This window comes from Sabethes cyaneus, chromosome 2 (assembly GCF_943734655.1).
Source record: "Sabethes cyaneus chromosome 2, idSabCyanKW18_F2, whole genome shotgun sequence".
NCBI lineage: Eukaryota > Metazoa > Arthropoda > Insecta > Diptera > Culicidae > Sabethes > Sabethes cyaneus.
In genome coordinates this window covers 216,831,289-216,853,572 of record NC_071354.1, presented here as the reverse complement: position 1 = coordinate 216,853,572, position 22,284 = coordinate 216,831,289, and the positions used below count along the sequence as shown (strand labels likewise).

Here is a 22,284-nt window from a genome sequence, read left to right as displayed (position 1 = left end):
TTTCTCATGTAGGAGTGAAGAGAGCAACTTTCAAATGGTCCTCGGTAAAGGGGAATTCCCAGCAATTTTTTTAATTCCTGTCAAAATTAACATTTTGGTACCTATGCGTAGGACATCGAAAATGTATGAATTTGACAGCCACTTCACCCCGTAGGATATGACACGTTGTATCGCAAAAGAGCCAATTTGCTGTCAAAAAGGAGCCAGCTTCCTGTTTGGCTGATTTCATGCGTGCAACTGTAGAAACAAAAATTCACAAGGGAAGCGCAAAAGTGTTGCTGGAAACCACAGCAAACCCTGAAACAATCAAGTTTTTCACGTTACTAATGTTTTTAAGAGTTTGTTTATCGTGGCGTGTTAACATAAAACAAACTAAATCGAAATGTAAGTATTACTCGATCAGATTGGATCTATTTTTGTGTAATTATAGTGATCAACTAGGACAAGTGGCTTCTATCATAAACTGCAGCTGCATTCTTGGAAACACTTTTCGTTGCCGTAGTAAATTTTGAAAAGGAATCGCCAAAACAATAAACAAGAATAATAAGAAGTCACATATCATGTCCTGTCCTAGATTGAACATAGCTAGGGCCAGAGATGCCAACATTTTTTCTCAGTACTCAGGATCCCGCTTACGAAAAAGTCGGATGCCTAGCAGAAATCGAACAGAACCAATATGGCGCCGGCTGAATTTGACATTCAGAACCGGTTCATCTTCTTCGTTTTTCGCTCTACTCTCTTTATGTCAGAACAAGTGACAAGAGATGACACGCGCTGCTCGTTGCAGTTTCCGATTCTATAGGTAAATAAGGAAATTAGAAATTCATATCTGCAAACTTCAGTTTTTGTTCGTATAGCCACACTAAACAAATCAAACAATCTGCATCTATAACTAATCACAAAAATGTTTGTTTTGTTTAGTGTGATACATTAATAACCAGACCTTTTTTTCAGAAAATTGTTTCCAGTACCGGTGTTCTTTTGTGCGCTATTTATGCGCTTTATGTGTGTGTGCTTATGATAATGTAAATAAAAAGCTAGAAAAATAAATATAAATTTGGTTTAACGTAATTTGTATGATGACATTCTATCTTTAATAATGAAAAATAATACAAAAAAGGAAAATCAGCCGAACCGGTTCCTGCACCGGTTCTGTTCGAAATGACTGGCAGAAATCGAACAGAACTCGGACAGAAAAATCAAAACAAAACCGTTAGGCGAAATTTCTGCCCGAAACGGTTGTTGCATTTCTGCTAGTTTTCACGGGTTACGGCGGCCAGAAATCCGGCAGAATGTCTGGCAGAAAAAGTTTTTCGCTGCCAGATTTTTGTTCGATTTCGGCCGGGCGCGCCTAAGCGGGATGCAAAGGAAATAAAAATTAGGATAATTCAGGATTTTTGATTCAATTTTTTTAGGAAAGCAATATGTCCAAGTTTTCATGCTAAAAATTCTCTCACATTGCTGCTTATACATTGACTATCTACCACAGTTATTCGCGCCAACATCGATTCATAGGCAAGGTAAAACAGAACGAAATTCATTCGAATACTAACGCCACTTGGCGAAAAACTTATGAAACCTTGTCTACCGATTGAAAGATCTCGGTCTGCAGATGAAACTGGCCGAAAACAGTGATTTTCTTTATTGCCTGAGTTCCGAGATATACCGAGTTAAAGTTAACGTTCCACATCGCGAGTAATCGTGGGTTAAGACGGCATTGCTGTTTCTAGTTTTATCTTCGCAGGGTTCAATTTCGGCAGCTAAACGAAAGTGAACACAAAGTAAAGAGTTATAGTAAAATAGAGATAGACTCATCTAGAGCATAACGCAGGAGAGTAGAGAAATGAGGGTTAAGTTTCTACAGGTTTTTAGTTCAAATGTATAAAAATCAGGAGAAATCCGGATTTTTTTCAAAATCATGATAAACGAGCGACTTGTCAGGATATTAGAAAATACACCAAAAAATCTGGATAATCCTGAAAAATCAGGAACATTGGCATCTCTGCCTCTTTTTGGAAAGATAGGCGAGCTTGTACATATGCGAGTTTATTTAGTTGCGTAGACCCTTTTCACAATTCATTATTGCTAAAATCCCGAATTTGACGTTCGTTTCTAATGTTTAGAAAGTTAAGTTAGAAAACATCAGTGAAACATAAAAAACCAAAACATTCACTTCGTAATTGTTACGAATTACGTTAAACTATTAAATAAATTTTATCGTATTTACGATATTTTTAATTAAATCTAATTTTATTTAATATCAATTCATTCAACGAAATAGCATGTTATTATGCCAGTAAATTTCAACGAAAAATTCGACTTTGTTGCATACTTTGAGCAGTGTACGAAATTTTTAACAGAGTACAAATGGATTTTCGAAAGTTCCAATACCAAATTTGTGCAAGCGGGCATTTTGGAGGAGTTTCCAAAACCATGGATCGGTGACCTGGACTCGACCGCGAATGAGCAGTTCAATCGCATTCCGCTCGGATATGTGAACCAAGATTGGAGTAGCAGTTTTCAAACCTTTCTAAATCGGCTGAAAGGGTTGATCATAAACTATGACCGGTTAGAGGCGTGTTCCGTTAAAGGACCGAACCTGAAAGGAGTTAGTCCCAAGAAGATGTACGAAATTGAGAATCTTACTTCGGTTATTGGAGGAATTTGCAACAACGGTGAAGTGCTGTTGGACTTTGGATCTGGATTGGTAGTTATTTTCTTATGCCATGTACATACCTCCTATGCTTTTGTTAAAACGGTTTATTTTGGTTACAGGGCTATCTCAGTCAAAACTTACACTCGAAACACGGTTTCACTGTTCTTGGTATCGATGGAGATGCCTATCGAGTAACGGAAAGTCAAAACCGTCAAGCGAGGTTATTTCCGCAGTCTGCTAGCCATGTTAAGTTTCTCAACCATATCATTGAAGCGAGCTCATTTCAGCATTTGAAATACTTAGCTGCTGCCATGTTCAATCGCGTAACGGAACCAAATCTGGCTATTGTTGGTCTCCATGCATGTGCAGATCTTTCGATAGATGCCATCAAAATGTTTCTCGACAATGATGCAGTCAACAAATTAGTCATCATGCCTTGCTGCTATCATAAGCTGAAACCAACAGACGAGGCTTGTACCACATTTGAACAGTTCCCTGTCAGTAGTCAACTGCGGGAGATTCTGAATAACAGCAGCAATAGTTTTCTTGGCAGACCTTTTCTTCGATTAGGATGCCAGCAAACGTCTGCTAGGTGGGAAACAATGAATGAAGAGGAGCATGAACTGCATGGCAAGTCGATGTTTGAGCGGAGCCTGGTGGAAGCGGTTCTCACCACTGATGAATTCGTGAAAATTAAAAAATCTTCGGGTAGAGATGAGTCAAATTTGTTGGAAAAGTATTTGCTTTTTCACAAATCGGATCCGCAAACTAATATGGCATGGACCAGTGAACATATCGAAAGATACGAAAAACTATTCGTGAAATACCCGACCGGAGGTCGGTTGGCCGAATATTTGACTTGTCTTCAGACCTGCTTACAGGTGGGTTTAGACAATTTGTTAAAAGTCAATCTAAACTGTTAATACTTTTTGATTGTTTTACAGTCTGTCTGTGAAAATTTGATTTTACTGGATCGTATTTGTTACATCCAAACCGAAGCAAACCAAAGAGACATAAACTTGAACGTAAAATTAGTAAAATTTGCCAACGAAAGCTTGTCTCCACGATGTTCGGTTATATTGGCGCATAAAAATGCTTGTAGGTGACGATGTACTACATAGTATTGTACCTAAATGTTTAGAAAGAATGTGCCACGAATTCTCTCCTGATAATAGAAATGTGCTGAGTGCTCTATTGTTAATGTTGGAGTATCCCGACTTCCGGTGGTTCTCATCGGTTGATAACTTTTACTTATATAAAAGAAGGTTTATTAGGTACCTACCTTTTTATGTAACTGCTGTACAGAGAAATCACTCGATCCGTTGTATGTTGGGCAATTATTGCGTGACTTTCCACTTTGATAGCTCCCATTATGCAAAACAACACCGTTTGACGTTTTGATATGCCCGACTGCTTTGGTCAATAGAAATGGTTTCTATGGTTATGACAATGCTGCAATGTTTGGACTGTTGATTCTTGGAGTTCGAATTTAGAATCTTAGTTATAGAAAGGATAGTATATCTAGCATACTTATACCTAATTAAAACAAATTTGGAGTAAATTTTGGTCAAATTTTGAATTTCCGAATTTCATTTTTAGAAAGTCCGGCACTGCAGGTTATAAAAACAACCATGAGACCTCTCTAATTTACAGGCCATTGGGAGGCTCCTTTTTCACAGTCGCTCACTTTGCCTGACAGGTGCATGGCGCCTCCATCAAGTTCAAAGAACAATGCGGACGCAAGGTAGCACTTGAGCTTCCAAAACTAACGAATTATTGGAAATTTGAGAGAACTGCCCCAAATTAACACCGCTTTTATTCGTCGAGTGTTTTTACAAAAAGCCAATCCGGTATCAAAAATACTGCGTTTTTCTTTGAAATAAGTTTCAAACATAAAAACTAGTAGCGTGATATTATAGTGTTAAGTCGAGTGAAACGTACCTACAAACTGTGTAACTTTTATGATAACTAATTTTATTCGATAAATCGACTAGCAGCAAATAAGACAGCGACCATTTTAGCGCAAAGTTATCAGTTTTGTCTGTTTATGCTTTAGTTTTCTCTTGATTTTCATGACTGCGCAAATTTTACAATGCTGATTTTAGACTTGGGATTTTTATTTGAAATCACATATCGGCTTTTCCCCCTATGAATGTAGTAAATTACTAAATAAATAGTATATAATATATAATATGCACCTACATAGCATAGTTTTTACATTGTATAGTTCGACGGCCCTACACGCGTGAGTAGAATGCTGGCTGTTAGGATTATGCGCCCGTCGTCGACTGCAGTCCCTTATCGCTAGCTGATAATGGTATGATAAATTTTTGTATACGTTTATTTTGATATAATTAGAAACTATGTTTACGCTAGTCGCTTCGTAACTGATGGACGAATATATTTTTCTGTTTCGATCTCACTACTTACGACAACTACAGAGCTCTAGTTTTCTATCATTAGTTTAATAGTTCAAAGCCACGGATTCAACTTTTTACAAGATTTTTTTAAAAAATTCTAAAATTCCAAATCAATTTCAATGGCGGATTTGTTTTTATTTTTACAAGCTTGCGATTGGTTAGTGATAAGTGAATGGAAAGGAAAAAATGAAATAAAATTTACTCTGCTGTTTGAATTGTTATATCTGTTCAAGTGTGTGTATTTTATCCTCTAAAAGTGCCCCGTTTGGTCCGAAAGTGTGTATGTGTTGGCTGTTCAAAAGCTATTCTAAATTTCCGAGTGAAAATTTGAAGAATATTAGAACTAAAATTGGCTATCGAGTTATAGTGAAAACTGTACATATTCTAAAATTTCTTTACTTGTTGGTTTGTTTTGGACTAAACTTGTCTACATTTATTCAGTACGGTCACACTTACAACTCTAGTTAGTTTTCATTAGTTTCGTTTTCAATGACAATGAAGTTGGTTTCAATTGTGTGTTCATAGTTAGTAATATATAATATCTTTGCACGTTGAATACCTATTCTTTGAACGTTTATTATATAAAATCAGTATTTTAGGCCTGAAACTACTATCTGGAGGCAATCGGCTGATGCACGTATCCTCGTCGTTTGTTAATAATAAGTAACCGAACGATGAATATTTGATCGAGTAACTTAAGAGAAAACAAACAGGACTAATAGTTTTATCTGCTGTTAAACCTAAGAGAGCGAGTTATGTTTTCCTTTATTATTATTTTGTTAAACAAAATATGGTTTAGTAGTTCTTTCTCTACGTTTTGCGTTCGCTTTTCTACAGTGTTTTTCATGTTTTCGTCTTGCTTATATTTGTCATTTAAAAACTAAATTCTTAGATTATTCAGTAATACTGGTTTACCTTACGAAGCTATTTTAGAATTTCTTGGTTTATCAGATAGTATCTTCGTCAATACTGTAATTCCCTTTTCGTCAGCAGCAGACGAGCGTTAGTTGGTAATTTATAAGTATTTTGATGTAAGCTTCTATCGAACAATTCTTTTCATAGCACAGAGAACAGACACCAAACTGAGAACACTTTTTCCTAGGAATCTGATTCTGCAGACTCACATTGAAGGTGATATTTTGTACACATCTATATTTACAGCCTGTCGTTGCTCCAATATGGTAGCCTTTTCTCTATGCTAACAGTTCTCTCGCGAGGACATCGATGTCATTATATGAATTTTGAACTCTACTATGTACAGATTGTTCAATCTTTCGTTTGTTAACTGCTACTGTGGTGCTTCTGAAGCTGAAAATAAACTTCAGTTACTTACCAAATTTCACCGAGGACAATGATTTTTGACAGAAATTTTACTCCAATCTAGTAGGTTTGTTTTTGCTGGTAGAATGTATGGGAAAACATGTTCTTCTTAATAGTACCTAGTAGTGAACAGTGAAAAACAATTATTTTTTACTGCCGGTTGCTAGTGGAAGGTAAAAAGTTAAAATAATGTTCTAAAATCAGTTATATTTAACATAACTGGTTTAGTATTGAACATATCTTCTTTGGCGTGGCGTTCTATACGACTAATTCTTTTTAACTAACTCTCCCCGATTTAGCTGAAAATGTTCATAATTGTTTATTATGACTAAATATGTCATTTCACGATACCCGCCCGCCGGCAAATACTTCGTTTGGGACTTATTTATCTTCAACCTAATCTTCTCTGCTTCGCGTTTTAGTCTGACCTTCCACCGCCTCAAATGTAGGAACTGCTGACAGCATTCACTTCGTCGGCAAAGAAGATAAATTGACTGTAGGTATTTATTAAAATTTCTATCGCCGTATGCCTTATAACACCTTCAAGCGCAATGTTAAATAGCAGGCAGGAACGACCGTTTTCTTGTTGAAGTCCCCTGCGAGATTCGAATGGGTCTGACAATCCACCCGAGATTCTCACACAGCACTAGATTCCATCCATCGTAGCTATGATAAGTCAACTAAGTTTAATCGGAAAGCCGTTTTCGTGTAGGATTTTCCCCTGCTCATGTCGGTTTACTCTATCATATGCGGCTTTGAAATCAATCAACAGGTGCGTGGGGACTTGGAATTCGCGGCACTTCTGGAGGATCTGACGCGGGGGAAGGCCAACCTTCCCTGAAGCCGGCTTGATAACTTCCCACGAATCTTTTAGCTATTGGCGACAATCGATGGAAGAAGGCTTGGGAAAGCACTTTATAGGTAGCATTCAGGATAGTGTTCGCTCGGTAGTTCTCGCATTCCAGCTTTTCACCTCTCTTGTAGTTAGGGCAAATAACCCATTTTGATAAGTTCAGCTCCAATACCATCCTTTCCTGTTGCTCTTTTATTCTTTTAACTTCGCATTAGCACCCGCGCTGTGTTCTTCTCAACCAATATCTAACCCATTGGTTGCAATCGTTCGTGGTGTTTATGACAAAAAAAACTGACCGAGAAAGGTTAAGGGTAAACCGTTCGTTACCAGATATCCCATTTTGTTACCGAGAGATCATCCACTGATCCTTGTTACCGAGAAATCATCCTGAGAGATCACCAACGCTACTAGTTGTTTACTCTAATTGGGTAATCATGCCAACCCTGAAATAGTAGTGAACGAATTGCGCTACTGTTACATGATTCTGAGACTTCGCACAGTAGTGAAAATCGTTCCCCAAATGTGTCAGTATTGCAAACTCCAAAACTACAAAAAGCAAATTACAAGTATCTCCGGTCGCGTCGTTACCGTGGCCTATCATATTCGCCCGTTTAGTTATGTCGGAATAGACTACTTTCTACCACCGCCGGTGAAAGTTGGGAGCTCTAACGTTAAACAGGGGATTACACTGTTCACGTGCCTCACTATCCGTGCGACTTTTCAACAGCTTCCTACGTTCCGTATGTTAAGAGATTCGCCTGCCATCACGGTTCGGCAGTTTTTTTTAGTGACTGCGGTACGAATTTTCAAAGTGAAGAATGAATTTTTCGTGAACAGATTAACGCGGGATTCTCGGCAACAGCCAGGAGCCCCATCCATGCTGGTGTTGTATGGGAACGGTTAGTTCATTCGGTCAAGACTATAATGGATTCTCGGATGGAGGGTTTAATACTGATTACGAAGTTGAAACTGTAGTAAACAACAAATTACTACTTTGTATGCAGTCGACCACCGCTCAGATGATGGGTAGCATCATACCCGAAACTGGTTAGCGGATAAGATATTTATGTTTTCTTGTAAGAACCATAAATGTTGTTTCTCGTTTTTCCGATTAATAATGAAGAGTTACAGTTTTAGGTCGTGGAGGCGAAGAGCTTGGTAAAGGGTGTCCCACGTCAAATTGCATCATGGAAAAAACGCTGTAAAAAATTGGGTATTTTTTCTTGAAAATTTGGGTAAAAGCAGTTTAGAGTGTATTGTTTACACTGTATTTTTATGGCTGTCAGTTTTTCGAAAATTGGAAAAATGGCGTCTAACGAAAAGCAATGTCGCGAATTTATTTTGCACAAGCACCTGGAAAATCCTCAACTCTCTCATCGGGGCATCGGAAAACAACTCGGAATCGTGCAGTCGTCGGTGAGTCGTGTGATTAAACTTTAATACGAAACTCTGAGCATCGAACGGAAGAAGAAATGCGGTCAGAATGAATGTTCTATTAGCGATCAGGATCACAAGCGTGTCGTAAAAGCATTTAAGCGGAATCCCAATGTTCGGTCAGAGATGTGGCCAATAAGTTGAGTCTGTCGAAGTCTTTTGTTCAGAGAGCCAAGGACCGGGAGGGACTACATACGTACAAAGTGAAGAAGGCTCCAAATCGTGACGAGCGGCAAAATACGGTTGGAAAGTAACGGGCCCGGAAACTGTACACCCAGTCGCTGAAAAAGCCTCATTGTCCGGCAGCTTCCGGGGCTACTGTTCTTCGCCGCTCAGCACAAGTCTGATGTCCCAGAGGAAGTAAGGAAGCAGAAACTTTCAAAGTTTGCCAAAAAATACAAGATTTGGCAAGCGATCTGCTCATGTGGTAAACGGAGTCGAAAAATCGAGAAATACTGGGCTATTATGAAGCAGGCACTATGGAAGCATCCCAAGGAGGTCAAATCTGAGGAAGACATGACGAAAAAGTGAGTTTCCGTTCAGAAGAAGCTGCAGCCAGATGTTGTACAGAACCTTATGAGAAGAGTTAAGCGTGAGGTGCGAGCTTGCGATTATGGTATTGAAGTTGAATGAAATAAATATGCCAAAAGCTTACTAATGGGTTACATTTTGCTGTCTGAAAAGGTTTAGGCAATAATTTTCTACAGCATTTTTTCCGTGATGCAATTTGATGTGGAACATATTGATAATATTGAATATTGAAGTATGCAAATACCATGCTACGCCATCTCAACACGGATTCTTCCGCAAGCGTTTGGTTGAGTGGAACGTCAGTAAATTCACTTTCTTCTCTATCAGCAATATCGATAATGCTGTACAAATTGATGCGATTTATAAGAACATCAAATATATAATCGGTTGAGTTGATAACATTCATTCCGCTGTGCAAGGTTCCTCAAGGAATTGATTTAGGAGCCCTTCTATTTGCTCTCGTTTTCACGGATGTCTCCTTAATTATAGCAAAAACGGATATGTTTGAAAACTTAACTCATCATCCGCAAGTTAGATGATATGCTCGACAGCGTTATCAGGTGGTGTCTGCTGAATCATCTTGTGATTAGTATCCCAGTCAGCGTTGCCAAATGCACAGTTTATTCTGTGTTTAACAGACATTTGAAAGAAATCGCCTGTACAGAATCTGTATGCATAGAATACAGATTTTCATAGAATACACAGATTTAACAGATTTTTGAGCTTTTACAATTAGAGTGAAAGAGACGGAAATAGACCGAAATGACTCTCCGTCTCTTTCACTCTCCTGGCTTTGCATTGGACAGATTTTTGCATAATTTTTTTCCTCGATGTACAGATGGCCAGATTTTTCCAACAAAAAACACAGAATTATAATTATTATAATTATAATTATAATTATATCCCTGATCCCATGAAATTATCGCACGACATCGGACTGACGCAAGCAAAAGTTCTGCTTGTGGTCGGACGACGTCTGACCGACAATTCTTACTGGGATAGGAAAGTGTTGTGTGATTTCTTATCGGTGTCTGAAGAATACTGTTCTGTTTAACTACTATTTTGACGTGACTACTTTAAATTGTGTCGACCAAATCGTGGATCCGTCATGGTATGTTAGATTACCAATTGACGTAAAAAACTGACCGGTGGTGATGGTGAAAAATCGTGCGTTCGTGTGAGCTGCTGAAAATGCTTAAAGCCACCAATCGTAATTAAATTAAAAAATCTTAGAAATAATTCGCGACGACAGCCTACTAACAACACAATGGAGCCCCGGTTTTCGGCCATATTCCTAATAACATAGTTTGAGTGGTTACTCTTTGGTCAACAAATTATGATTCACAAATATCTTCTCTAGTTTTGATGAAAAATCACTAGCGATGAAAATATTAAAATTATTAACGATTTCTGAGTCAGATTACGTTTACTACTCATTTGCTTTTCAGCCGAATCGGAGAAAATCACTTCGAATCGATTCACAAATTTGCCAAAAACGCCTCTCCAAAATATATGTCCATCAAAATATGTGTTTTGAGTTTTGCTTTTTTATGTTTTTAACTGATTGGTTGAAATTAAAAAAAAAATCTAGTTTCATTACGGTAAATCGAGATGTACATTGCTGTTAGACTATTCTTTCTTTCTAGTTTGGCCCGTAAAGAAATGAAATGATGACCTAATTTTATCTTTCTGTAAGAACTTCAAGGTCCTAAAAGTAACATTTCACAGCATACCCACATTTCTTAACTAGATTTTTTAAAGCACATAAACCGAGCATTTTCATCACGTTGAGTTGTGGTGAGTCTTTGATACGTCGTTAGAATAATTCCACTGATTTACATCGTTTATATATAGGTACTCTAGGATTATCGTGACAGCAGTGTGTCCAACAGCAATAATATATGTAGGTAGCAGGTAATAATAATATCCGGTTCTATGATCACAATTAACAGATACGGGACGTACCTCGAATATCGAAACACAATCGCAACAACATGGGCGTAAGTTTAAGCACACGTTCATGTAAATATACAAATCTCTCGCACCGTACGTTGTGGCCCCCTTCTTTTTGGTGGCCGACCGATTATCTAACAGAATTAAAATTATTCAGCTAACATAACAATTTTAGTCACTTAGGTTTTCTTTTTCTCTACGTTGCTTTGGGTCTATACATATGTTATACTCTTTCGTTAAACGACCTGAGGGGCCAGTTTTGTAAAATGTAGGATCAGTTCTTGTTTGCAAACTTTGGTGGTGCGCTGTGTGTGGGACTATTAAGTTTCTTGTGTGTTAAGGAAGGTGGGAGAAATTTTTGTTCTTGGAGCAGAAACCAATTCCTTACTCTATCATAGTCGAATTTCGATACGAAATCGCTTTTCTTACATTATATACTGTATAATATGTTACGTTTGTCTATTAGAGTCTTCGTATAAAATTAAAAGTAGATTCAGGATCTGGTGTATCCAGCAAATATGGTTTGGAGTACAAATCCCTGGACCAAAACTTGCCGTCGTCTAATGGTTTAAGTTAAATATTACCTACGCTTTGATCTGTATTTTTTGGTATTGGTTCCTGATTAAAGCTATTGTTGTCAGTTGTCGATATTCTGCTTGCGTTGCGTTGGCATTTGTGATACCGTTCAAACGATTTCTTAAAACATGTGACGTTTTTAGGCGTCGGACAGACTCTGCTAGGGTTCGTTGGCCGGAGTATCGGAGTCCGACCTTCTTGTTAGTCATCTTTTCAGGAAGCTGAAGAATCCACCACGCTTCTCGGAGCGTGGGGCCATCAACATCGGAACTTGATTCTTGTGAGTTAGCCGAATCTGAGAGTGCGAAGAAAGAAAATGACCTTTGATGGGTGCTGTTTTCAACAATCACAAACTACCTACCGTGCAAGGAACTTGCATCCATGGTTCGCCGTCTATCTGCATTGGGAACGTCTTTTTGGTGGTAATCACCACTTCACTGCACTGTGCCAATCGTCTACCGGAAGCCCTCAGTCCCGTTCGGACCTGACCCATGTGAAGACAGTTTTCCAATCCAATCACTTCAATTCGACGATCTCCAATATCTGTGTATAAAGAAAAAGTTACCAAAAAATTATGCCTTCTATTAACACCAGTACCTTGAATTGCAATAGAAAGATCAACCGAGTTGAAACTGTTGGCCGACAGCTCTTTGTCGGAGTTTTTCAGCTTCTTCCGAAAGGGACCTTTTCGCATTCGTTTCTGTGACAAATGTTCGCCCCACAGATTCGACCCGCCGTGCGTGTAGGGAATGTTGAGCAGCGCAATGCCCTGCAGCTGTGGCCCATTCGCCAGCTCCAACGAGACACCGTCACACTGTAAGAAAGTTTTGTTAAAAAAAGACTTTTACAAACGACTCCCAGCAGGTGAACGCCAGTGCGGCTAACTTACCACAATCTCTAGATTTTCGTGCAAATTTTTGCACGAAGCAGCGAAAGTTTCCGATGTGGCGTACTCGAAGTACCAAAGCTTGTTTTTCATACGGCTGTTGAACTTGTGCGGATTCTTCTCCCGTTCTAAGTGAAACTTCACACAGATCGCTGCATCCTGTAAGGGCGAGGGAGAACATGAACCATTTTAAAAGCTATGTTTAAGAAGGAATAAAAACAGCAGTGGGAAGCTGGTAAAGAAAATGAATCCAGATCCCCAATCGGACGGACCAGTAATTAAGCGGCTTCCGGCAAAAACTCTTTTCCGTGCAACAGTTTCACCCGGCATCGCAACAATAACAGCCGGAAGTGCGATTAACTTGTGACAAGATGTTTACTGATATTCTCATTATAAAACTTTCAAGAAGTGGCTTCCTTTCCAGCGCGTCCTGTGGTTGTTGGTTGCCCGCCCGCCCGTTTGCATCAAGCTTATCAGCTGAAACTGGTGCAGCCCTGTGCTTAACGCAGAGGAACCAAAAACAACTTTAAAGCAACTGCCGCAAATGACTGCGGCAAATGTGTTGTAACTTATACCAGCAGCGGTCATACAGCCACGCCGGTTCCGTTTACGTTCGGTCGAGTTGTGTTTTCACAGTGCACCGTACCTACCTACTAATGGAAGCAGGCGGTTTGAGTTATTTTCCATATTATTGCAGCTATCGGCAGGAGGTCGGTCCGCTCATTGTTTTCTTGGTGAATCGGAAACGTGCGCTGCATTGAACAAAGAGCCATTGTCGGTCGGTGGTTGGTGAGGTGGTGAAGTGAGGTGAAGTGTAAGCTTGACAAATAATGGTAACTGACACTTAGGATAGTGGTTTATTTCGTTTTCCTACGATAGTTTAACGTTCAGTGATAGCTGCAATTTGCACTAGCATGTAGGAAATCAAGAATCTTATTTTGTAATTGGTTCTTCTAAGTGTTCCCGAGCAACAATATGAGACATTGTTTGTTATTACAAAACTGGCGACCATCATCATCATCATCATCATCATCATCATCAGCATCATCATCATCATCATCATCATCATCATCATCATCATCATCATCATCATCATCATCATCATCATCATCATCATCATCATCATCATCATCATCATCATCATCATCATCATCATCATCATCATCATCATCATCATCATCATCATCATCATCATCATCATCATCATCATCATCATCATCATCATCATCATCATCATCATCATCATCATCATCATCATCATCATCATCATCATCATCATCATCATCATCATCATCATCATCATCATCATCATCATCATCATCATCATCATCATCATCATCATCATCATCATCATCATCATCATCATCATCATCATCATCATCATCATCATCATCATCATCATCATCATCATCATCATCATCATCATCATCATCATCATCATCATCATCATCATCATCATCATCATCATCATCATCATCATCATCATCATCATCATCATCATCATCATCATCATCATCATCATCATCATCATCATCATCATCATCATCATCATCATCATCATCATCATCATCATCATCATCATCATCATCATCATCATCATCATCATCATCATCATCATCATCATCATCATCATCATCATCATCATCATCATCATCATCATCATCATCATCACTATCGTCATCATCGTTAGACTCTTAACTTTTCCTTAATAACTTTTAGTTTTTAACTTTAATCTTTCTGCCTTTTGGATTTTGACTTGACTTCTAATTTTAAGCTTGTGACTTCCACCTTTTAATTTGTGGCGTTCCGGTAAAATTTTGACTTGAACTTTAACTTGGGTTTTCACTTCTGGCAGTTGACTTTTCACTTCTGGGTTTTGGATTTTGATTTTCGACTTTCAGCATTTAACTTAAAGTTTTTACTATGGCTTTTAACTTTCGGTTTCTGACTTCCAAACTTTGACTGTTAATTTTCATTTAACAACTGACTATTGATTTTGGCTTTCGACCTTTGGTTCTTTGGCTAATGCCTTTTGTTTTCTTGTATTTCGATTTATATCTTTTAAATTTTACCTTTTATTTGTGACATTTGAATTTTAATTATGGCTTTTGGTTTTGGTCGTTCATTTTTTTTAGATTTTGCCTTCTGAAATTTAAATTATCATTTTCAACCTCGGAATTTATGCTTTTTATTTTTCGGTTTTTAACTTTTTGCTTGTGACATTCAACAAATTACTTTTGGTTTTATACTTTTTACATTTAACTTTCAATTGAACGGTTGACTTTTATGTTTTACGACTTTCGACTTCTGACTTAAAAGTCCAATTGTTATTTCGGCTTTAAGGTTTAATTTTAATTTCAATTCTATTTCAAGTCCTGTTTCAAGTCCAATTCCATTCGTAATTCAAGGCCAATTTCATGTCTAATGTTAACTCCAATTTAAAGTTCAAATTTAAATTCAATTTACTAATTTAATTGTAGGTCTAATTTGAAATAAAATTACAAGCTCAAATTCAAATTCAAGCCCCAATTTTTATATCATGTGAATTTTAGATAATGTGATTAAGGTGAAACGGTACTGAATCCAACATGGCCGAATCAATGGCACCTATATCCTCACATGAACGCCATTTTTTCGGCCATGTTGGGACTTTAATTATACAGTAATTTTCCGATTTTGTCAGCTCCCGATTTTGTCTACCCCCGATTTTATTACCTTTTTATCCCGATTTTGTCAGCCTATAAATTTTGTTTAAATTTTGTGCTTTTCAACATGATTTATAAAACTTTTCAGCCTGCTTGAAACTATTCTGACTCTCTGGGGAGAGTTTTTGAATAAAATGATGCCTTCTTGCGAGTAATTTGAGGTCAAAATTAGGGTATTCATAGAGGTATACTATATTCAGCAAATGTTATGTATTTTTATAATTTGTACAACTTTGTAAAACAGGAAAAAGTCATGCAACACCTACAAAACCGCTAGAACAGAAAAATTGATTTTAACGATTTTTCAAGTATGAGAAATAGGGTTTTTCTATCTTTGCTGAAGAGATAAAAGAAGAACTTCAATGAGTTATATTTAAACCGAAGAAAAATAAATTTTTTATTGCACTATTGCACTTTTTATTTGAATGCCGCTGGACGATAGAACTTCTAATTTTCGGAAACTCTTCCAAAGGTTTTATAAACCTAAAACCATGTTTTTCCGCTCAAAGCTCTTCGTTATTGCAAGGTCTTAAATTTTGATACAATTCTCGAAAAAAAATCCCGGTTTTTTTAGTTGCCCCATTTTGTCAGCCCAACATTTAACATCGGGCTGACAAAAACGGAACATTACTGTATTCCTTATTCCTTCTTCCTTATTCCTTCTTCCTTATTCCTCATTTCTTATTCCTTATTTCTTATTTCTCATTCGTTATTCCTTATTCGATCCGCCCAGTTAGCTTCGGGGTACGATGCTGACCTAACAAGCTAGTGATCGTGTGTTCAAATATCGACTGGGAGGTACTGCTGTAGAGTCAGCAGGATCGTTACACTAGCCCCGTAATTGTCCTGTACTCTAATAACCGGCTGCGAAGTCTGTCGATAAAGAAGGGTCAAATTCTTAACAGGACGGTTATACCCATGGCTTTACTTTGGCTTTTTTGTTCCTTATTCTTTATTCCTTATTCCTTATTTATCATTCCTTATTCTTCATTTTTCACTCCTCATTCTTCACTGCTATTTCTTCACCATATAATCACTCCTCATTCTTCACTCCTCATTCTTCAGTCCTCATTCATCACTCTGCATTCATCACTCTGCATTCTTGACTCCTCATTCTTCACTCCTCATTCTTCACTCCTCATTCTTCACTCCTCTTTCGTCCACTCTCATTCTTCACATCAAATTGTTCACTTTTCATCCTTACTCTTCATACTTCACTCCTCATTCCTCACTCTTGATTTTTGACTCCTCATTCTTCTTTCCTCGTTCTAATCACCTCCATACCTCTTTTTTCGCTCGTCATTTTTCACCCAAGGAGCACTGCTCATTCTTCACACTTGCTTATTTTTTATTTGATTGTTTTCCTTTTTATTTTAAAGTATTTTTTCGTTTAATCGCCAAAGATTGCTAAACTTTTATTTTAGCAAAAATGTAACTTGTAGCACTAGCTAACTTTATGTATCTGACCTAAAACGAATGTTAACTGGTCAAAGGATCTTGTTCAAACCATAAACTATTTGTCATTGGACGCACTACTTACGGTTTAATGAAAAAAAAAGTAATCTAGGTTATCATTTACAACTGGTTCACATTCGTCAATTTCCTTAAAAATAATTGATATGAAGCACCATAAATAAGAGACAGGTTGATTTGAAATATAATTGCCTTTCAACTAACATAAAAATAACAAGTTAAAATTATGATAATTAAAATATCATCAATTAGCTAACGTCCTCTGCACATTGATAGTTCTTTACGACTCTGATAATAAATTATTTCACACTTAACAGCAATACAATGGAAGGTATACAAAGAATTGCATGCAACTAATTGCAAAGCAATAAATTAAACGCTCAAAACCTATTTTCGGGTCAGACTGTCGTTAATTCATTCTCACTTTAAAAATTGCTGCATCACGTCACATACATGTCAGCCCCTTTTTCGTCTTCAAAACATCCGTCTTGAAAAAATTCTTACAGTACGTGGGTACAATCAGGCGAAACATAGGGTTGTTCGCGCCCTTTTTTATAACTGTTCACTTTCAAATTGAGCTAGGTTTATCGCGGTCTGAAGAAATCTTGTTGGATTGAGACTTATCACTTTTTCTGACGCACTTCCCCAACGCAGACATCAAATTAGTCTAGGTAGGTTTATAGCGGGTCCAAGAAATTCTGGCGTACTTCCCAAGCACGGATATCAATTTTCGTGACGGTAACTAGAATCTAAATTATGGAATGACACCCTGCGATAAGACGTAGTCCTACGTCAAAAATTGACAAGGTATAAGTTATCCACAGCACTTTAACGAGCAGTGTTTCGCATATTGCAATTTGGTTTGAATCTATGATGTATACTAACATACATACGACAAACTTGTATACCTCAGAAAGCACACTCGTTTCCAGATGAAATACTGCCGGAGCATTTAGAGACATCTCGAGTTTATGATAAATTCTGAACTTCAACAGTACCCTTCTCACGAACAAATTGAATAACGAACAATTTGAATTGTATTTTCAACGAGAACATAAAATATTTACCCCTATATGGTGTGCATTTAATAGTTTGGCGTCAGATGCGAAAATTTTGTTAGCACACTTTTAGTTTCCGGTTTGCTACGGCAGCATGGCAGAACGCGAACACACAGTTCAGACTTCGTACTATGTGTGTGACTTGTTTGTAGGTTTGTAGCTACCAGCAGAGACTCTCCACTGGAAGGGTTTCACGCTGTCATTGTCAGAACACTAACCGGAACAGAGAGTCATTGTTTGCCATTTCTAGTGCTATGTATAAAATTCACTGTTGGCGTGGCGTTGGCTACAAACTATAACGACCAATTCACAATTGGGGTCTGATCCATCTTTCTTAGATTGTTAATTCAAAATATAACCTATAATTGTTAGTTTTGTTATAATCTTAGTTTGACTACTTTCACGCACAAGTTCGTGCCTAGTGAAAATTCGCTCTAATGCAAACCGGGCATTAGCGATTAGCATCACTACCCGGTGCACTATCGCGATAGCAAACTAGCCCTGTATTTACAAATCATACTGAGAACAGAGCAAACCGTTCGGCGTATTAAACTGCTGGAACCGGTTAAATATAGGTCATCACCTTTCACATTTCAGATTTTCCACTGCAGTGGCAGCATCAACAGTTCTCTGCTCGGCTCGAACACAGAAATCAAGCAAAAGGATGCCGTTCCGCATGCCAGTTGCACAAAATTTAAAACCCCTGCTCCCCGGTTCCCCACCACTAATATTGTACCGGAACCAGTTCCGATTCTCGCTCCACACCGCACACACTGATACTGCTTGCAGAAAGTTGAACGAATTGGGGTAAAATATTAGACCAAAACTATTTTCCCTACTGCACCAAACATCAGTATACATCAGTACACCTAGCGTGTAGGTTCTTACGATTTTGTGTGCACCATTTTACTCAGTTTCACTGTTTTACTTCAAACTCTCCACACCCCACCGCCTTTCTTGAATTCATACTATTCCTATTATTATTATCATTATTTTGGAAGTGCCGTACCGTGTGACTGCAGCATTGCATGTCAGACACCACTTCATACTTTTATAAGTTCCGCCTCCGGTATCAAACGGAAGAACTCTAAAAATAACTGGCGGAATTTGCTAGGTAGCTAGCTAGATAGCATCGGTAGGTACGAAATTGTTGCCGGAAACACGGAGTTGCACACACACGCACACACACACACATACAATTTGTGTGGCGCTGCTGCTGGAGTGAATGTTAGCCCCCTACCGATAATTGAACGTAATGGCGTATTGCTTTGATCGTAATGTTTAGCAATGTGTATAAAATATAAATTATGCCTGAGCATCTTAGCAGATTCTTAAATACAGAGAGCAAGACATGAGGTACGGATCTTCCACACGATTGTGAGGAACGTGCCGCTCGAGCCACCTATGCAGATATCTGCTAGAGACATGCTTTAGAATTGATTGCTCTACTGCTAATAGAAACATCATATGTCATGGTGAAAAGCTATAATTTTTAATAAGGAAAGTTAGTGGGCCTATAGTGGACCCTTTACCAATACTGGCTCTTGGGTATAAGCTCGGCGTTTATTATACCTTGTACTTCTTATAACTGAGGATATATGACATGCAACAGAAAGTACTACTGAAGTTTTTGGAGCGTCTTAGTAGAATACCAAATTAAATAAAAAGAAAACTAAGTGTTTGTTCTTATAACCTGTATGAGAATCAGGTCATAAGCTGAAATAGTCTTATCGCGCTCTGCAATAAAACCGATTATGCTTTTCGCTGCTCGACAGCCAGCGCCGTAATTTAATAAAGCTTTTCACTACAAAGCTATAAAGCATACAGCATGCGTTGGTGAAAAGCTAAATCCGTTCGCCAGCTTTGTTAACTTGAAAATCCGTGAGCAGAAAAGTTAAATTTTTACTGTCAGATCATCGTGATTGATTTAGTTAGCAGCGACTATAATAAAATATCCCAAAGAATAATTCATAAATTTTAGCAGTTTACATTGGTTGGCAGTACATGCGCATAAAATTTTATCGTGCATAATGACATGATAGGTAGATAAAATCAGCGCGCCATCGAAATTATGCAGATTTCGAAAACTAGTTGTTTTAACAAAATAAATATATTCAATTAGCCAATCTCAGTTTCCAGCCAAACCAATTTAGTTGCTACCTGTGACAGGAAAACCGAGTGATAAAACACTTTCTTTCTGCAAAACACTTTGTTTTATAAATTTTTCTTTGCGAGCTAAAACAGAATACTAGAATAAGCAACCTTAATAAGATCAATTTCGATTGGTGCGGCATATTATATTGATACGCGCACACGTATGGTCAGTTTATAAGAGACATGGTGCAGCCAATTGGTTTTATCGTGGTAATATAAGCAACCACAATAAGTTTTCTTTATTAACAGTTTTATTATAGTTTTATTGCTAGCTACAAGTGTATTTGAACTCGTATCCTCTTGGCATTGCGCAATAACATAATAAAACCAGAGGTAATGATTAATACCGCAATAAAACCCATATAAAATTCAAGTAAAACCAAGTGGCTTTAGAATTGTTACTAGGAAAGGGTCTTTGTGTGGTTAACAAAGCAAAATATGTCGCCATTAGTGGACTCTCTCCATGCATAATACACTAGAATTCCTCTAATCCTAAAGGAAAACGCAATTCCAATATGTTTTGAAAAATATGTAAAATATACAGTTTTACAATATAAATTGATATTTTTAGGCTTAATCGAAAGTTACTAAAGTTAGCAGTGGATGTAAGTGCCATCGGTTGGGTGTTTAGTGTTACCAGTTCAAAATAATTCATGGAAGCAGCTCACGCACTAAATAGTCCACTAACGGTTAATTTACCCTAGTTATTAATGTCTCAAAAGCAAAAGCTCGAAATAAGTTCAACTACCTTATAGTAAGTACAAGACACTAGATTTCTCACAATTTGCTTTCACCACAGTCGTTCCGGTCTTGCCGTCAGGACTGAAAGAGGAGTCCCTCTGACTTCTGATTCAGGCAAGTACCTAGTACCTACTCATCGTCTAGTGACTTTTTACTGTCTGAAGTGTATCCCCATAAACGTTGTTATCCTGCCTGATTTGCCTGAATCTTCAGGATTTATTAATGCCTGATCAGGCCAACTGACAGAACTGAAAATCTTCCAGATTTTCATTCCTGTGCTTCACAAAAAGATCATCAACTCTTGTTTCAAGTAAAATTTTACATCTACAGTGAGCGGTATTTCCCGGAAACTACCTCTCTATACTACGGAATACACCTTGTCAAATACTATGGAACATACTCCACTCATAAGAAGCACGACGAAATTGCTCCCGGTAGTTTTTTTGACGTAGGACTACGTCTTACGGCAAGTTTTGAGATAGGGTGTCATTCCAAAAAATCGAAAAATGCGAGCGTCACGAAAAATGAAAGGTTTTGAGCGCTAATAGCTCAGCGGTTTTACTATCGATTTTCAATATTTTTACACCAATCGCTCGGAAAATCTTCTAAGAATTGACCCAAATGAAGAAAAGTATGGATTCTTGATGTTGAACTATTGAAAAATTGAAAATAATGAACCTATGTTGTACAAGAATTCTCGCTTCGTGATTGGTTGGAAGATTCTTTGCGATGATCTAAACCTATACCAATTTGATATCTGTGCTTGGGAAGTAATCCAAAACAAGTGACAAAGTTTCCTCATTTCAACAAGATTTCTTAACACCGTGGACCGTGGTTAAACCTAGACCATTTTGATGTCCTTGCTTGGGAAGTACGCCAGAAAGAGTGACAAAGCCCCCTCGTGCCAACAGATTTCTTACGAACGCGATTAAACCTAGTCCAATTTGATGTCTGTGTTAGGGAAGTGTGCCAGAAAAAATGACACAAGTTCGTTGTCCCAACAGATCGCAAATTTTTTACTGCGAGACGATTAAACCTCCGCGAATTTGATATCTGTGTTGGAAAAATGTGCTACAGCTGTAGTGTTCGGTTATAATACGACTCTGTATGAAGGTGAAATTAGTCATCATCGATTCTGCCAATTTCAAAAGCAGTTTTTTTGTTTGAAACAAAAATTCGGTTTATGAAAATAAATTCGCTGTGTTCAGATTGGCAAGAAGAATGCAGTATATACATTTTTATAAACACAATCCCGCTTTTGGGCCGAAAAGCTGCTTCCGAAATTGGGCTTTCCAACGAAAACTCAATGACTGCTAGTTTCCCGTGAATACTCATGCTTACCGTTTCATTAGAAGTGTACATTAGAACAGCCATATTTCTGGAGGGCGCCACCGACAGATTTTACACACAAAAAATTGATTACTTCCTTCGAGCCTGTTAATCTGTTCTCTGTGCTTTAAAGACGATGTGTTTGCTCTGAATACTTTTACAGATTCAACCCCGCCATTAGCAATGCTTAACTAC

At 37.8% G+C, this 22,284-nt stretch overlaps 2 protein-coding genes across 3 annotated transcripts in view; one reads left to right on the top strand and one right to left on the bottom strand.

The window, feature by feature from the left end:
- Positions 1–2,288: 2,288 nt before the first annotated feature.
- Positions 2,289–5,134, top strand: LOC128734266 (methyltransferase-like protein 25B). The gene is made up of 3 exons (XM_053828347.1): positions 2,289–2,707; positions 2,776–3,537; positions 3,601–5,134. The coding sequence occupies exons 1-3, from the start codon at positions 2,291–2,293 to the stop codon at positions 3,760–3,762; spliced, it is 1,341 nt and encodes a 446-aa protein (XP_053684322.1). The 5' UTR covers positions 2,289–2,290; the 3' UTR covers positions 3,763–5,134.
- Positions 5,135–10,842: 5,708 nt separating this feature from the next.
- LOC128733612 (diacylglycerol kinase 1) overlaps positions 10,843–22,284 on the bottom strand; it is a 207,646-nt gene continuing 196,204 nt past the window's right edge. For both annotated transcript variants that reach the window (XM_053827332.1, XM_053827333.1), the window contains exons 16-19: positions 12,633–12,788; positions 12,341–12,557; positions 12,105–12,286; positions 10,843–12,038 (exon numbers count right to left, since the gene is read on the bottom strand). In XM_053827332.1, the coding sequence (XP_053683307.1) occupies positions 11,949–12,038; positions 12,105–12,286; positions 12,341–12,557; positions 12,633–12,788 (645 nt within the window). In that variant the 3' untranslated portion in view covers positions 10,843–11,948. The remainder of the gene's footprint in view (positions 12,039–12,104; positions 12,287–12,340; positions 12,558–12,632; positions 12,789–22,284) is intronic.

Coding starts and splice junctions, on each gene's coding strand:
- LOC128734266 (XM_053828347.1), top strand. CDS start 2,291: ATGCCAGTAAATTTCAACGAAAAATTCGACTTTGTTGCATACTTTGAG. Junction 2,708..2,775: donor TGGACTTTGGATCTGGATTG/GTAGTTATTTTC, acceptor TTTTGGTTACAG/GGCTATCTCAGTCAAAACTT. Junction 3,538..3,600: donor GTCTTCAGACCTGCTTACAG/GTGGGTTTAGAC, acceptor ATTGTTTTACAG/TCTGTCTGTGAAAATTTGAT.